This window comes from Anastrepha ludens, chromosome X (genome assembly GCF_028408465.1).
Source record: "Anastrepha ludens isolate Willacy chromosome X, idAnaLude1.1, whole genome shotgun sequence".
Classification (NCBI taxonomy): Eukaryota; Metazoa; Arthropoda; class Insecta; order Diptera; family Tephritidae; genus Anastrepha; species Anastrepha ludens.
Genome location: NC_071503.1, coordinates 87,582,272 through 87,597,536, shown reverse-complemented (window position 1 = coordinate 87,597,536; position 15,265 = coordinate 87,582,272). Strand labels below are relative to the sequence as shown.

Below are 15,265 nucleotides of genomic sequence, written 5' to 3'. Positions count from 1 at the left end.
TTTAGCATATCGGTTTAGGTTATTTGTTTAGGATCTTAGAATATCAGCATGTAATCGCATCTATACAGGATGAGCGGCTTTGGGCTGTTATCGTGTACAGCTGTTGCTATAAAAATATGTGTATATGAGTGGGATTCCCCGAATTATGCATAGAGTAAAGACGTAATGTACTTTTAACGCAATTTAGTTTGGTTTTGAGAGTTGAAAAGAAAAGACGCTTAGTTGTTGTGAGTATTTAAAACATTATAAGTAAAATAAAGTTAGTGCTCGTATAGATTTATTAACTCAATAACAGGTAAGCTTTAAATAATTTTCAAATCTTTGCATTATTAATATGAAAAATATTTTGGTAGCCTTAACACAATGTCACATAATTCACCTGTAATAAAAGCCAAGAGGAAGGCGATCAGTTTAGATACTAAAATTAAAATTTTAGATCAACTTACAACAGGACAAGGAGCAACGGCTGTAGGAAAGCATTTTGGTATTCATGAAGCTACCATAAGAACGATCAAGAAAAATGAAACTGCGATTAGAAAATCGGTATGTTCTGGAACGAAAATAAGTGCTAAATCATCGTCATACATAAGAGATGTTGTCAAAGAGAAGATGGAAAAAGCTTTGGTAATGTGGATTGAAGATAAATCACAAAAAAGAATACCAGTAGATGGAATTGCTATCAAGCAAACTGCATTAAGAATTTATAAACGTATTAAAGAAGTTGAGCCAGGCACTTCATCTCAGTCAAAACAACCCGAATTTTCTGCAAGTACAGGTTGGATGACAGGTTTTCTTAAACGACATGCTCTCCATAATGTAAAAATTAAGGGAGAAACTGCGTCTGCAGATGAATTGGCTGCCAAAAAATTTCCTGAAAAACTTAGAAAAATTATTGAAGATGGAGGATACACCCCAGATCAAGTTTGGAATGTAGATGAAAGTGGCCTCTTTTGGAAAAAATGCCGAGCAGAACTTATGTTGCAAAATCGCAGAAAACTGCCGGTGGTTTAAAAGTAGCAAAGGACCGTGTAACATTGTTGTTTTGTTCCAATGCTTCAGGAGAACGTATGTTAAAACCACTGCTAGTAAATCGTGCTTAAAGACCACGCTCGATGAAAAGTGTAGATTTCAATAAACTGCCAATTCACTGGACAGCAAACAAAAAGGCATGGATGACCAGTGCAATCTTTACAGAATGGTTCCAGAAATACTTCATTTCAGAAGTTAGACGCTACATGAATGCAAAATGTCTAGAATTTAAAGTTCTTTTAATTCTAGACAATGCACCTTGCCATCCGCTCTTGGAGCACCCAAATGTGCAATTTTGCTATGTTCCGCCTAACACTACATCCTTAATACAACCGCTAGACCAAGGGATCATTGCTACTTTTAAAAAGTACTACATAAAACGTTCATTCCAATACGTGGTAGACAAACTAGACCATAATGAGGATTTAACAGTCATTGATATGTGGAAACATTTTTCTATTATGGACTGCATTAATCAAGTTGGGTTAGCGTTAGCTGACTTAAAGCCATCAACCTTGAACTCATGTTGGAAAAATATTTGGCCAGAATGTGTCAAAAGCAAAGATCCTGATCCTGTCATCCATAATAACGCTGTTTTTACTGACATCACAACGCTGGCACATACAATTGGTGGAGATGGATTCGATGATCTATCATTTGCCGATATAGAGGAATTATTAGCTGATTAAAGGTTTGAGCGAAAATGAAATTATAGACCTCACCCTTGAGACTCATCAAGACAGAGAACATAGCGATAATGACGAAGAAGATCCTCCCATTTTAAATGCAACTCTAATTAAAGAAGGTCTTGATCTTGCCAGAAAATTAGGTAATCATTTTCAACAACATGATCCTGATGAGGAACGAGCTGCAAAATTTCAACGTGAACTGAAATCATTAATGGCATCTTACAGGGAACTTTATAAAGGTTTTTCACGAAATCAAACACAATCTTTAATGACTGATTTCCTTCTAAAAACTACTGAATTATCAACACAGGAGCCTAGAGATGATAATCCAGAAACAATTTCACAAGATGATGAACAAAATAATTCTAGTGATGGCAGTGATATTCTAGTCTTACGCAAACGTATGCGTTTATTGTCAGAAAGTGACAATGCATAAAAGTTTTTTATGTTTATACAATATTATTTTTACTTGTTTTATATTAATGAATTTCAGATATTATTTTCTTTTTTTCAAAGTATAATTTATTTCTTATAATATATTTAAAGAATTAAAATGTGTAAACACGAAATAAATTCTTTAGTGAACTCTAAAAAGAATTTTTTAGTATTGTTTTCATCTAATTCTCTTTTTACACGAATTTTTTTTTACACGAATTCTTTGGGAACGTATCTATCGTGTAAAAAGAGTATTAGGTGTACTGGTATGATTTTCAGACTTTTGGATTTTTTGCAACGTGAGCAGCGTGAGCTACCAGAATTGAATTTGCGAGCTACCGGTAGCTCGCGATCGACGGGTTGGCGACCACTGGTCTACAGTAACAAGCCGCCGACGATTTGTGAGCTCAGAGCCAATATTGAACGCGAAATTGCTGGAATTTCGGCCGATTTATGCAAAAGAGTGGTCGAAAATTGGGTTCAATGATTGGACTTCGTAAAACGTGCACGCGGTGGTCATGCAAAAGAAATCGAATTTCATACTTAAATGTATATGCTCAAACTCGATAATAAAAAAAAAAATTATTTAAAAAAGTCAAACCGTTTGTGTTTTATTCAAAAAATTTCAAAAGTTTAAGCGTTCTTACTGAAAAACCCTATATTTGCCAATATTGGTGAATCGTGAAATTTTGTCATGTCGAATGGTCGCGGCTCCGTTTACTACTGTGGGCAAAAAGTAAGGTGAATTTATTTGTCAAACTTCGCGAGATTAAAATTCCGCTCTAGTTATTTTTTTCATGAATTGGCAGCACTATTAATAACATCTGGGCTAACTTTCATGTGAATGTCATTATCAGTAATATATTTACGCTTGTGTTTACCCAACGACCAAGAGTGCATTTTTCGATTTTTACAATGGAATTTTTTTTACGCTTGGAATTTTGCCAGAAGATCCTTCAAATGGTGGAAGAAGACCAAAACATGTTAAACTGCCTTTTCATGTCTGATGAGGCCCATTTCGATTTAAACGGCAATGTGAACAAACAAAATTGTCGAATATGGAGTACTTCTAACCCACAGATATTCCACGAGACGAAATTGCATCCTCTTCGCGTGACAGTGTGGTGAGCGGTTTCTTCACGCTGTATTGTCGGGCCTTATTTTTTTGAAGAAAATGGTCACACCGTTACGGTTACTGGAGACCGTTATTTGAAAATGCTGAAAGAATTTTTCTATCCAGAACTACGCCGAAAGAGAATTCCTTTCAACTCTGTGTGGTTTCAACAAGATGGGGCAACGTCTCACATAGCCCAGACTGTTATGACAGAGTTGCGACGAAAATTTCCCAATAAACTGATTTCAAGAAACTCCGAATTTCGTTGGCCCCCCAGGTCGCCTGACCTTACTGCACCTGACTTTTTCTTGTGGGGTCTATGTAAACAAGAAGTTTATAAAACAAAGCCAACAAATTTGGATGAACTAAAACAATCCATTCGGGCAACAATTGCGGCTATTCCTGTCGCAACTCTCAAAGCAGCAATGAACAACTTTTTTACTAAGATGCCGCACTTGTGTCAACGAGCATGAGGGGCATTTAAATTCAATTATTTTTAAAACTAGTTAAGCTACAATACATTTAATAAAATTTAATTACCTTCAACTTGAAAAAAAAATAAATGAATTCCATACGCTAAAAAAAAGTTATTTGAGTTTCTTAATGTAGCAAAATTCATCAGCCACCCTGTATACATTTTTTCCTTCATTAATAATAAAAAAATTAATAATAATAACATTAAAACAACAGGTATTATTAACAAACTTGGTTTTATTTTAAATTCTTCAAGTAAATCAAATTAATAATAATCAATAAGAAGGCATATGGAAATACAAATACGGGAATTTATATATGTACATTTGCGCATATACATACATATATACGCTCACTTAAATAGGAGAGAGCAAGATGTCGAACGTTCGTTTGCTTTGTCGTTCGTTCCGCGCTTTCGCTTGCAGTTCATTCAAGGTAACGACAATAAGCAAGGTAACGACAAATGAGCAAGGTAACGGTAATGAGCAAGGTAACGACAAATGATCAAGGTAACGATAAATAAGCAAGGCAACGACAAATGAGCAAGGTAACACTAATGAGCAAGGTAACGACACATTTTTTCGTGCGTGCAGCCTGTTAAATCGAATTATAAGACATTATCACGTCAAAAAACATTAAATTCCGAAAGGATGAGCATAAGGTATACTTTGATGCCAGTTAACTTATTCTTATTTATGAAAACAATAAAATATTCACTTCCAAAAAAGTTAATGTACTTAGAAATACAAAACTTTTAACTCAATAAATCTAACACTTCTCTTGACATCATAGATTTCTTTCTACATTTTCGCAGACTAGATATAAATGGATCGGAATTAAGAAGAAGCCTGTGCAAAAGATCCGTGTTAGTTACAGTTCTTGAGTGCTTTCTGGTAATGTCACGTCTGAATTGTTTCAGCTGCCTCCTCTGATAATTCTCCAATTGATAATAATCAATGATCGATCACCTCCGACCCATGAATGAGCACTTTATGAACTGATGCAGGTAAATTATACCATGAATATTTACTAACTAGAATTTTAGCAGTGTCTAGTGCGTATAATTTGAATTTATTCGAATTAATTTTAAAACCAGATGAAAGGCATTGTAGGAGATAACTACATCTGTCTATAACGTGTTTGTCTATTCCTGTGATTTCGGATGATATGGTTGAATGAAGGAAAAATTTTCGTGCTGTATTTCCATCATTAGAGGTGCCACTTCCTCCACTTCGCGGTTTGTCAACTATCAAGCCTAATTGTTCTCTAAACTCCCTCTGAACAAATTCCTTTCTCTTAGCTAAAAGTGCTTTTTCCTCAGATGAACGTGCTTGCCACCTTTTAAATTCGATTCTATAAGAAACGTGAATAAAGTAGTCAAAAAAACTAGAGCTTTAGTTTCTTAAGCAAATTTAAAATGTATAGGCCGACAAAACCTTGTGGAGGATGGGCGAGGGTTTTTTCAAATTATCTTATCTGGGTCAGCTGTCCAGTGCTGCCATCGAAACCCCATTTACCTATTAATTCATACTCAGTGCAACTTGATCAAGATATATTCAAGAATGCTGGTTTTTGAGATTCGAGAATTCGAGAACAAGTGTCGTCCAACAAACATTGTAAATTAATTTCGCCAGATGATTCTGTAACGTCAATTCCTGTTGGATAACACCGTTTTTTTGCGTCAAGAACTTTTTTATAAGATGGTAAAGCGTTTGGCAATTTTGAATGAAAGTCTCTTAATAACAAATACTGATGTTTGGTTAGTTTTGCCTCATTAACCTTTAACTACTGAGGTGAAATATTTGGACGTAGTTACTGAGGTGGGGGTAAATTTTACCCCTTTATAATCTATAAATAATTTTTGTGAACGAAAATTTTTTTTTAAGCTATTTGTTTTTAATTGGAATACTAAAACATATTTTTAAATGAATAGAGTAATAAATTTAAAGAAAACGAACTTTTAGTTTAACAAAACAAGGACTTTATTTCATAGTCACTTTTCTTAAAACTAAAAAAAAAACAGCACTAACATAACTTAAAAAAATTGTAAGAAAAAATTCAAAACTAGATAAAGACATTAGAATCACAAAAAAGAAAACAAACAAAAATTATGTTCAAAAAGAAAAAAACTGCAGATCAATCTTTTTGGAGGATTTTTACTCATAAAATTCCTTATTTGCACACTTCACGCATACGCGTTTACTGCATCCCATACACATAGGCTTAGTAAAAAACAAACAAACATGTGGAGTCTTCCGCTTCAACCTACTAGGGCAAATGTAGCATAACTTTTTCGCAGTTGTGGCCGGCTCTACTAGAGGGGAAGCTACGGAGTCTGGTCCTAAGATGCTACTTATATTGTCTCGAATTAACCTGGGTAGTCGAGGATTATGCTGTCGCCTTTGCAAATGTGGTATAATCAATTGCCGACCTAGACTTTTCAAAAAGTCTGCCCTCGATTTATCATCAAACTCAGCACAAGATTGATATATAACGTAAGCATTTGCAGCACTTATATCCAGTAGTCTATAAAAAATTGCGAGTGGCCAGCGTCGCGTACGTCGAGTGGTTGAATATATGGAGCACTTCTTATCAAGTTCATCAACTCCCCCTTTTGTGTCATTATAGTCTGCTATTATTGCCGGCTTTCCACTTTGGATATCGCTTTCTTCCCTGTGATGCATAGAAGATAACAAAAGAACAGCTTTGTTTTTGTGAGGCACATATGATAAAATGGTAACTTCTTTGGTAAAACCGTACAAACAAGATCCAATTGGTCTGTTTTTATTGGGCTGAAATTCGGGAGGTATTTCCTTTTTATTTTTCTTTAATGTACCCAAGTACGTAAGCTGTCTTTTTTGTAATTCTTCTATAACCTGCATTGAGGAAAACCAATTATCAGCAGTAATATTTATGTTACTTCCTTCTATAATTTTAGTTAGCCTTAATACGGCTTGTGTTTGTACTGATAGCCTTTTTTCTTCAGTTGTGAGACCATTTCCGTCAGAATTTTTGCCATGGTATACATAAGCATTTGCAAGGTACTGTGTGCCAGCATCTGTTAACGCCATTATTTTGATGCCAGTAATCGAATATATCATGTCTATGTTATCTTAATCGATTTTCAGGTGTAGGAAAATTTCGAAACATGAAAATTTCAAAATGCGATATCTCTGCGAAAAAAAATGATATTTGAGCAAACAAAACGCCATTTGAAAAAAGAAGGATTGTATTTAAAGATGTCATCCTTTAATTTTGGTGAAAGAAAACATCTGCAAGGCTACATAACCTCAAATATGGGCAAAAATGGGGTTTTTTGCACTCTTAGGTTAGGATATCTCGAAAACTCAAACTAATAGAGCAATTCTGAGGCCAGATTTGGATTCAGCGCATCATAAACCTTCGGAAATATATAGTCTGGTTTCTGGGTCTGAATGTTGGTTAAATTTTGTCGGCCTGTGTAATCGTTCCTTTCTGTCTATGGAGTCATCAAATCGTAAGCAGCTAAGGATGCATAGGAATCGTTCCTCCGACATTGTGGACCTGAAAATTTGTCTACCTGTTCCATCTGTTGCAAATATAAGGCTAGTGTCTTCGTGATTCGATTTGAAAACGGACGAATATATCAAAACACCGAAAAATACTCGCAACTCAATAATATCCAAACATTTCGCTTCACTTCTTTGAGACTTATCGAACTTAGCCTTTAGTTTGGTATTTGTGTGTTGAAGAATTAGGTTCTCTATATTTCTCTCGAAAAATCTTGACCAAAACCCAATTATTCCATCTTCAAGGTTTTGCTGCAATGCTTTTGGCAAGCGCACGATGTTATGTAGTGGAGTTTTACTGCACCGTGCTGGCTCTTTTGCTGACCACTTATACCCACTTTTTCCATAAAAATATTTGGTTACTCCTATTGACTCAATTGCGTATTCTCCATCTTCATGTTCATTAGCATTGTCAATTTCTTTAGCAACATCTTCCTCGGAAACATCACATTCACTTCCTTCTTCATCTTCAATGCTCATTATATCATCTGTATCACTATCTTGAAGGCAAAAATCAGGATCAGCAATTTTATCATCAACGTCACTGATTTCGTCATCGTCTTCCAGCAATCTGGCTATCGCTAAGTCATTTAATTTGCTTGAATTTGACATAACCTAATAAAATAAGTTGCAATAAATCGTAGGAGTAGTCAAAATGATTCCACGAAAAACTAACGCTAAGCCTGAGAAGTGGTATTTTATTTTCTATTAAATACTTACGCTTAGTCTGATGTGGTGGTAAAATAATTTCTATTAAAAAAATACGTAACCCCGGACGAGTGGTAATTTTGACACCAGCACTGGTATATCTCCGCTTATACAATACCCCCGACTGTAGAAACACAACTAAATAATAATCATAGGATGACGAGAAGATACCAAGAGAATGAAATTGATAGCGCTCAACTGCAGAGAGTGGGAGAGAAAACAAACTACGAGGTGTAAAATTTACCACCACCTCAGTAGTTAAAGGTTAAATAGAGACAAAACTTCGTCCGTATTGAATTCTAAAGAATTTGAATTTGATTGCTTTGAATTACTTAGTATTGCATGAATAGCGGAACTATCAACATTAGCTAGATCGGATAACCTGCGACGCTTTGTCCTTTGTCCTCAAAATCTTTTCTATGTCTCTGCCTGTGTTCGCTCGGAGAAGGATTCGTAGAGTTTGTCACCTCGCCCGACTCCCGCTTTTCCAACACACATAATTCGGTTTCAGTTAACCAATTACTGTACTTGGCAATCAGCCTTGTTTTTGATCTTTGCACTTTTTTCTTCCAAGAAACACGATTTTCAACGTTTTAAACGTTCTCAAAGTTTGGTAAAGCTTGAGTTACGTTTTTCAGTAAGTGGCGACATCTATCAACATCATTTTTAATGCTATTGTAACATAACCACGTGCCCAGAATATGCATGCGCGTAAATGAACACTTCAAATTTACACCTAAAACAAAAAAATCTTTATTAGCAATCTTGGTAGAATCACATTTTTCAAAATCCTAGACATAGGTACAGATTAGACCCTATATCAAGCGCAATCGCAGGTCATCGCAGCTGGAAATTATTTTTCCTTAAAGAGGACATACGTAAGAATATTTTAATGTATTTTTCATTTGCGCAGATTCGTGCGAACTTAGTTAAAACTTTACAAACTTCTTATAAAAAAAAAATAAACGGCAAATTTTAAAGTACGTATTTCGTACGGTCTGAAAACCTATTAAATAATAATTAAAAAAGATAACAAAACGTTTAACATGTCGTACATACCTTCAACTTGAATTTCCATTGTACAACAGGTCATAAACACAGTAATGCTTAGAAAAATAACACTTCCCGGAACTGCGTAAGTACGGAGCGGAGACCACGCTAACTATCACTTTTCAAATTCTCTTACTTTGAAGGCACAATTATAAGTGAATTGCTTGTGCAGTTGAAATTTCTTTTGTACTCTAAGTTACTTTGACTAATGAACTAACATTTAGTTAAATATTGTTGCATAATTTTAACATGACTATTTTCATCCAATGTCCTATGGCGGAACCACTGTGCGCTGGTGTAAAAGCCATAGCATTCGTTCAAAAATTATTGCTCATGTCATGGAAGAAACTGGATTGCGTCCTGATCAAGATATTACAGCTGATCTTGAGCAAAGCAGAATAAAAAACATTCGTTACAGCTGGAACAATGTATAACTCATATTAAGCAAAATATAAATCCATTTTCCAAAGACGTAGACGAAAGTTTATTGATCAATATTTCTACAGGACAAGCGGTTAAACCGTTGATCGCAGATTTTTTACTGAATATCGAGACAATTGGCAATGAACAACGTAAACAATTTATTTAGGAATGTTCAACAGATGAAGAACGATTTGAAAAAGTCATCAGGAGAAATAAAATTCTAAATTTGGCGAGTGTTGCACCGAAACAAAAAATATCAATTGCTGGAAAAAAGATATCAATAGAAATGCAACGCGATTTATTTGGCCAATTATTTTCTCTGTCGTTAGAACAAACATTAAATATTGGCAAGGTTTTAGCATATCCTCTAACTCCAGTCCCACTAGCTTTGTGTCATATAGATGGAACGATATGCAAAACTGATAAATCGGTATTGTTAGAAGTGCTTCAAAATGAAATTGATAGTAACCCAGAACGGTGCGATATAATTATTTATGATGGCTTTTTCAATATACATTCGATAAAAGGCGTCCCGTCCTCATTTGGACATGTATCAATGAAGCTGATGCAAGTATTTACGAACAATAATGCCAACACTGTAATTGCCTTTGATAGATACATATTTCCATCAATCAAAGACAATGAACTCACTAAGAAGCCGAATCCAAGCGCAGCGATTCCAAATAAATGGACCTGACCATCAAATTTCGCGGAGGCATTGAAAAATATTTACTTCAAAGAAGCACTTATCGACTTTTTAATTCAAGATTGGGCAAATGATCACATGGCACCATTTATTGACAATAAAATCATTGATGTAAATTATTTGGAATGTCATAAATATTAAGTACATCAAGGCAAAGTACAAAGAGTACCAGAGCCATAGTTGACATGTCCAGGTCACGAAGAAGCTGATACAAAAATAATTTTCCATGTTGGTTAGTTGTCTTATCATGCTCATGTAATAATACGGTGTTCAGACAAAGACATTTTATTTATTATGTTGGGGAACATGAATAACATCAAAAGCAATCTAAATATCTAGATGCACGTTGGGACCGGCAACAAACAGAAGCAGGGGAAAAAGAACCATTTAAAGTTCTACGACATTTCGAACATTCCAAATTGTGATCTTGATCAAGTCTTTGTAACACTGGAAGGGTATGTTTGCCGATTATATGATATGACAGCAATTGAAGATATCCATGTTGCTCGTGTCGTAACATTCACGAAAGCATACGGTACGCATGAGGACTCGAACCCGCTAAATCTCGAAAGAAGGATTGTTGGCTCATTGTTCCCGTCCTGTAAAACGGAGCTAAAACCACATTGTCTACGTGCGGCATACATCGCCCAACTTTGGAGCCAAGCTCGTAATCCCGTGCCAGCTGAATTATTACCTACCGAGTATGGATGGGAAGAAAGCAATGACAAATATTTCTTCAAATGGCTTATAGGCGATCAATTGCCACCGACCATCACTAGCATCTCTAATCTCGACATGAGCCTTCTGGTATGAACATATTTATTCTCTAAATTTTTTTTTGACAAATATTGACCTACATGATTTCCTCGATGCATTTGTATTTTTACAGACGATGTCGAAACTGAAGAAGATGGTGTTTGTAACATAACAATCGTTAACTCCGATGACCACAGTGATGAAAATAGCGATGCTGAGAATTAAAAAAAAAAATGTTTCTCTTTCATATCTCAATTGTATTTTATATTTCAATAATAAATTAAATATCTTATATTTCAATAACAAATCAAGAATGTTATATTTTAATAATAAATCAATTTACTTAAACATACCTCTGGTAAATTGATAAAAGCCCACTTGAAATTTTCAAATATTATAGTATTAATAAATGAAAATGGAAAAATAGTCGTAAGCTGATTGTCCGTTGAAGGAAAAGACGGCAGTCGAAGCATCGAAAATTCCGCGTGCCGCTGAGATGTATGAACGCAATCATACATTCTTGCTTCGGCTGACGGTCTTTCCACCGCTATAAACGCAGCTGACTATCATTATTATATTTTCATATGTGTCCAAAATTATGTAAAAAATTTCAATCGGCATTAAGCTGACGTGTTTTCCCCCCTTTACTGCGCAGCTGCCAATTTTTTTATTATTCTACTAAATGTCGGCAATACATGAAAAAAATTTCAGCCGGTATAAAATGAGTTGGTAGAAATTTTTTTCCGACACGTTTCGCATCCCGCCACAATCACACCCACCGCGAGTGCGCCAGCTGACGTTCACTTTCGTTATTCATGAAAGCTTAATCACAAGTATAGTCAAGAATTTAACGGTATAAAAACGTAGTCCAAAATCGACCCCTGGCTCCCGGACTATTATATGTCCCTTTATTTTCTATTCTACACTAATGAATTGTATTCAAAACAATTCGAGAAACGTGCACTCAAAGTTCTCCAAGCACTGCTGAACAAATTTATACGAAAAACAAATTTATTACGGCCATTGATTTTGACGCGTGCCTGTGTAACGGTGCTTTTTATTAAGAGGGAATAAAGTCTACGCACTTTTGTTTTGAAGTATCTCTAATTACAAAACATCAACAACGAAAGTAAGACGGCTTTTTCATTCTTATCACTTTTGCACGGCAAAACGGTTATTTGACCTAATGTGCAATGATGAAAAAAATTTGCATATGAGATTGAAGAAGTCAAATCAAAATAGTCAATATTAAAATATTTTTTACAGAAATATAGGGTTATTCAATAGGTGCGCTTCAACTTTTTTCCGATAGGGAGGGCGAACGACGCAATATTTTTTATTTTTCGCTTGTCATTTGTAAACTTCATTAGTATACATTTCATCATGGAACGCTACACACTTGAGCAACGATTGCAAATCGTGCAAATTTTTTATGAAAATAATCGTTCTGTTGCTCCTACTTTAAGAGCATTACGGCCATTTTACGGTCCATTTAACAAGCCGTCCCGTTTTGGGGTTATGTGAAGTCATTGGTCTACAGCAGCGGTCGCCAACCTTTTCAATGTGTTGAGCTACTTTCAAGATTTTGAAATAAACAGCGAGCTACTTGCACAAGCCAACATAAATTAAATAATACACAGTTATATTCGACATACAATACATGTATTTATTTTACTAATATACGTTCTATATATAATATAATAAACTTATGACTTATAGTGCTTATACTTATGCATAACTACATCCATGTTCACACCTATCAATCGTAACAAAATTTTTTGCAGTCATAATGGCAAATCACAAGCGACTTAAAAAAACAACAAAACAGTAATAGTACATTATTATACAATATAAATAAAATATGGGCAGATAAAAAGAGCATATTTAATGAGAAGGTTGACATTCTGACTCATCGATAATTTTTTTAATATTTGCAGTATAATTTGATACAGTCATTCGAATACAGTTATCCAAATGTATATCTGTAAGCCGATTGCGGTATTTATTTTTAATAAATTTCATATTGGAAAAAGAAGATTCACACAAATAAGTTGAACTGAATAACGCTTTCACTTTCAACACAACACGACATAAAACTGAATACTTATCTTTACTTACTAAAGTCCATATACATTTTGTATTTGAACCTAAAGATTTTAAAGTCAAGTCACTTTGAAAAGCAATCAGTTCCATTTCTGTTGCAAACTGTTGTATATCAATATCCATGAAGGGTGAAACAACAAATTGCGTCACTAAAGCAATTTTGCTGAAATTCTTGAAACGATTTTTGAAGTTTTCCTTCAAGTTAGAATCTATTTCCAAATGATATTTACTGTCATAGGGCTCTAATAGATTTTTGGATATCTTTTCGAAAAGAATAGGAAAATGCTTAGTATCGCGGTTTTTTAGGTTTTGTTCCCAAAATTCAAGTTTTGTAATAAATGCATTTATATCAGAAATCCTTTCCGCTAATTCTTTATCCCTGCCTTGAAGCTGCAAGTTAAGCTCATTTAATTTCTCTGTAATGTCCACAAGAAAACCAGAATCTCTGAGCCAAGTCGAATTTTCCAGTTCAGGAATCGGTTCATCGCGTTCTTTGAAAAATTGGAGTATAGCAGGCAGGACATCATTGAAACGTTTGAGCACTCGTCCTCAGCTTAACCATCGCACTTCAGAGTGAAGAAGTAGCTCTCCGTATTGACAGTCAATTTCATCAGCCAAGGTTTTAAATAATCTTCTTTGTAACGCTTGAGCTCTAATCTTGTTCACAATTTTCACCACCAGTTTCATAAAGTTGTTCAATTTTAGAAAATTTCCACATAATGCTTGCTGATGTATAACTGTATAACTACATCTGTGGATTCATCCAGTTGCAGTGAAAAATAAATACAGTTATCTAAGTCACTTCTTAACTGTAAAAAATATCATTGCTCATTACTTCTACTCACCTCATCACTGTATTAGCAGAAAGTTGCATAGATTTTATAGTAGACACTATTTCGTCTTTATTTCTAAAGTTGGCGAATAAAGAATCTGCAGCTTCCAAAAATGCTTGTTTTATGATTTCCCCGTCTTCATAAGGTTTTTTCTTTTGTGCAATTATCTGGGAAACACGATAAGATGCTTCAGTTGCAGCCTTATTTTTGTCGGTTGTTTTCAAAAATATTGACTGTTGTCCAATTAACTGGATTTTTAAATGTTTAGTTTTCTTTTCTGGTGGCAGAATTTAACGGGAATGCCTTCTCAAAATTCGAATGTACAGTTTTATGATGCCTCTCAATATTTCCTTTTTTAGGAACTGACACAGATGTATTACATAACAAACAAACACTTTTGCCTTTAACTTCTGTGAAGAAGTATTGTTCTTCCCATTCCGAATGGAAATGGTATGTCTTCGCCTTCTTACTACTGCTTGTCATAATGTTTCGAACTCTAACCCAACCGCTGCACGCAGAACGTTGATAATGCCGTGCAGTATTAAACTGAGCGCAATGTCGACGTGCATTGCGTATATATATTATATATAAAGCCAAAAAATTCTCGAACACGCTAATCGGTTCCAGCCGATCCTAGAACGGAGACGCGACTTCGCGTCGTGTTTGTCGGCGCGAAATCGCTTACCGCAGTGTTGCCGCTGTTTATCTATTTATTATGAAAATTTCTAAAATTTGCTAATACACCTAATTCTCTTTTTACACGAATTTGATTTAAGACGAGTTAAAAAGAGAAAAAAAATTTTTTTTTACACGAATTGTTTTGTTTTAACACGATTTTCAATATTTTATGAATTTTTCTTGAATCTCATAGAGCAAATCGGATTCATTGTTTGGGATTTTTGTTTTAGCATATCGGTTTAGGTTATTTGTTTAGGATCTTAGAATATCAGCATGTAATCGCATCTATACAGGATGAGCGGCTTTGGGCTGTTATCGTGTACAGCTGTTGCTATAAAAATATGTGTATATGAGTGGGATTCCCCGAATTATGCATAGAGTAAAGACGTAATGTACTTTTAACGCAATTTAGTTTGGTTTTGAGAGTTGAAAAGAAAAGACGCTTAGTTGTTGTGAGTATTTAAAACATTATAAGTAAAATAAAGTTAGTGCTCGTATAGATTTATTAACTCAATAACAGGTAAGCTTTAAATAATTTTCAAATCTTTGCATTATTAATATGAAAAATATTTTGGTAGCCTTAACACAATGTCACATAATTCACCTGTAATAAAAGCCAAGAGGAAGGCGATCAGTTTAGATACTAAAATTAAAATTTTAGATCAACTTACAACAGGACAAGGAGCAACGGCTGTAGGAAAGCATTTTGGTATTCATGA

The 15,265-nt window shown here is 34.7% G+C and overlaps 2 protein-coding genes across 2 annotated transcripts; both read left to right on the top strand.

The window, feature by feature from the left end:
- The first annotated feature begins 227 nt into the window (after window positions 1-227).
- Window positions 228-1,679, top strand: LOC128869505 (tigger transposable element-derived protein 1-like). The gene is made up of 2 exons (XM_054112073.1): window positions 228-295; window positions 354-1,679. Exon 2 carries the CDS (start codon window positions 364-366, stop codon window positions 1,009-1,011), a length of 648 nt encoding a protein of 215 aa, XP_053968048.1. The 5' UTR covers window positions 228-295; window positions 354-363; the 3' UTR covers window positions 1,012-1,679.
- An 8,742-nt stretch (window positions 1,680-10,421) lies between these two features.
- On the top strand, window positions 10,422-11,143 carry LOC128870500 (uncharacterized). The gene is made up of 2 exons (XM_054113178.1): window positions 10,422-10,983; window positions 11,066-11,143. The coding sequence occupies exons 1-2, from the start codon at window positions 10,516-10,518 to the stop codon at window positions 11,102-11,104; spliced, it is 507 nt and encodes a 168-aa protein (XP_053969153.1). The 5' UTR covers window positions 10,422-10,515; the 3' UTR covers window positions 11,105-11,143.
- Window positions 11,144-15,265: the final 4,122 nt, after the last annotated feature.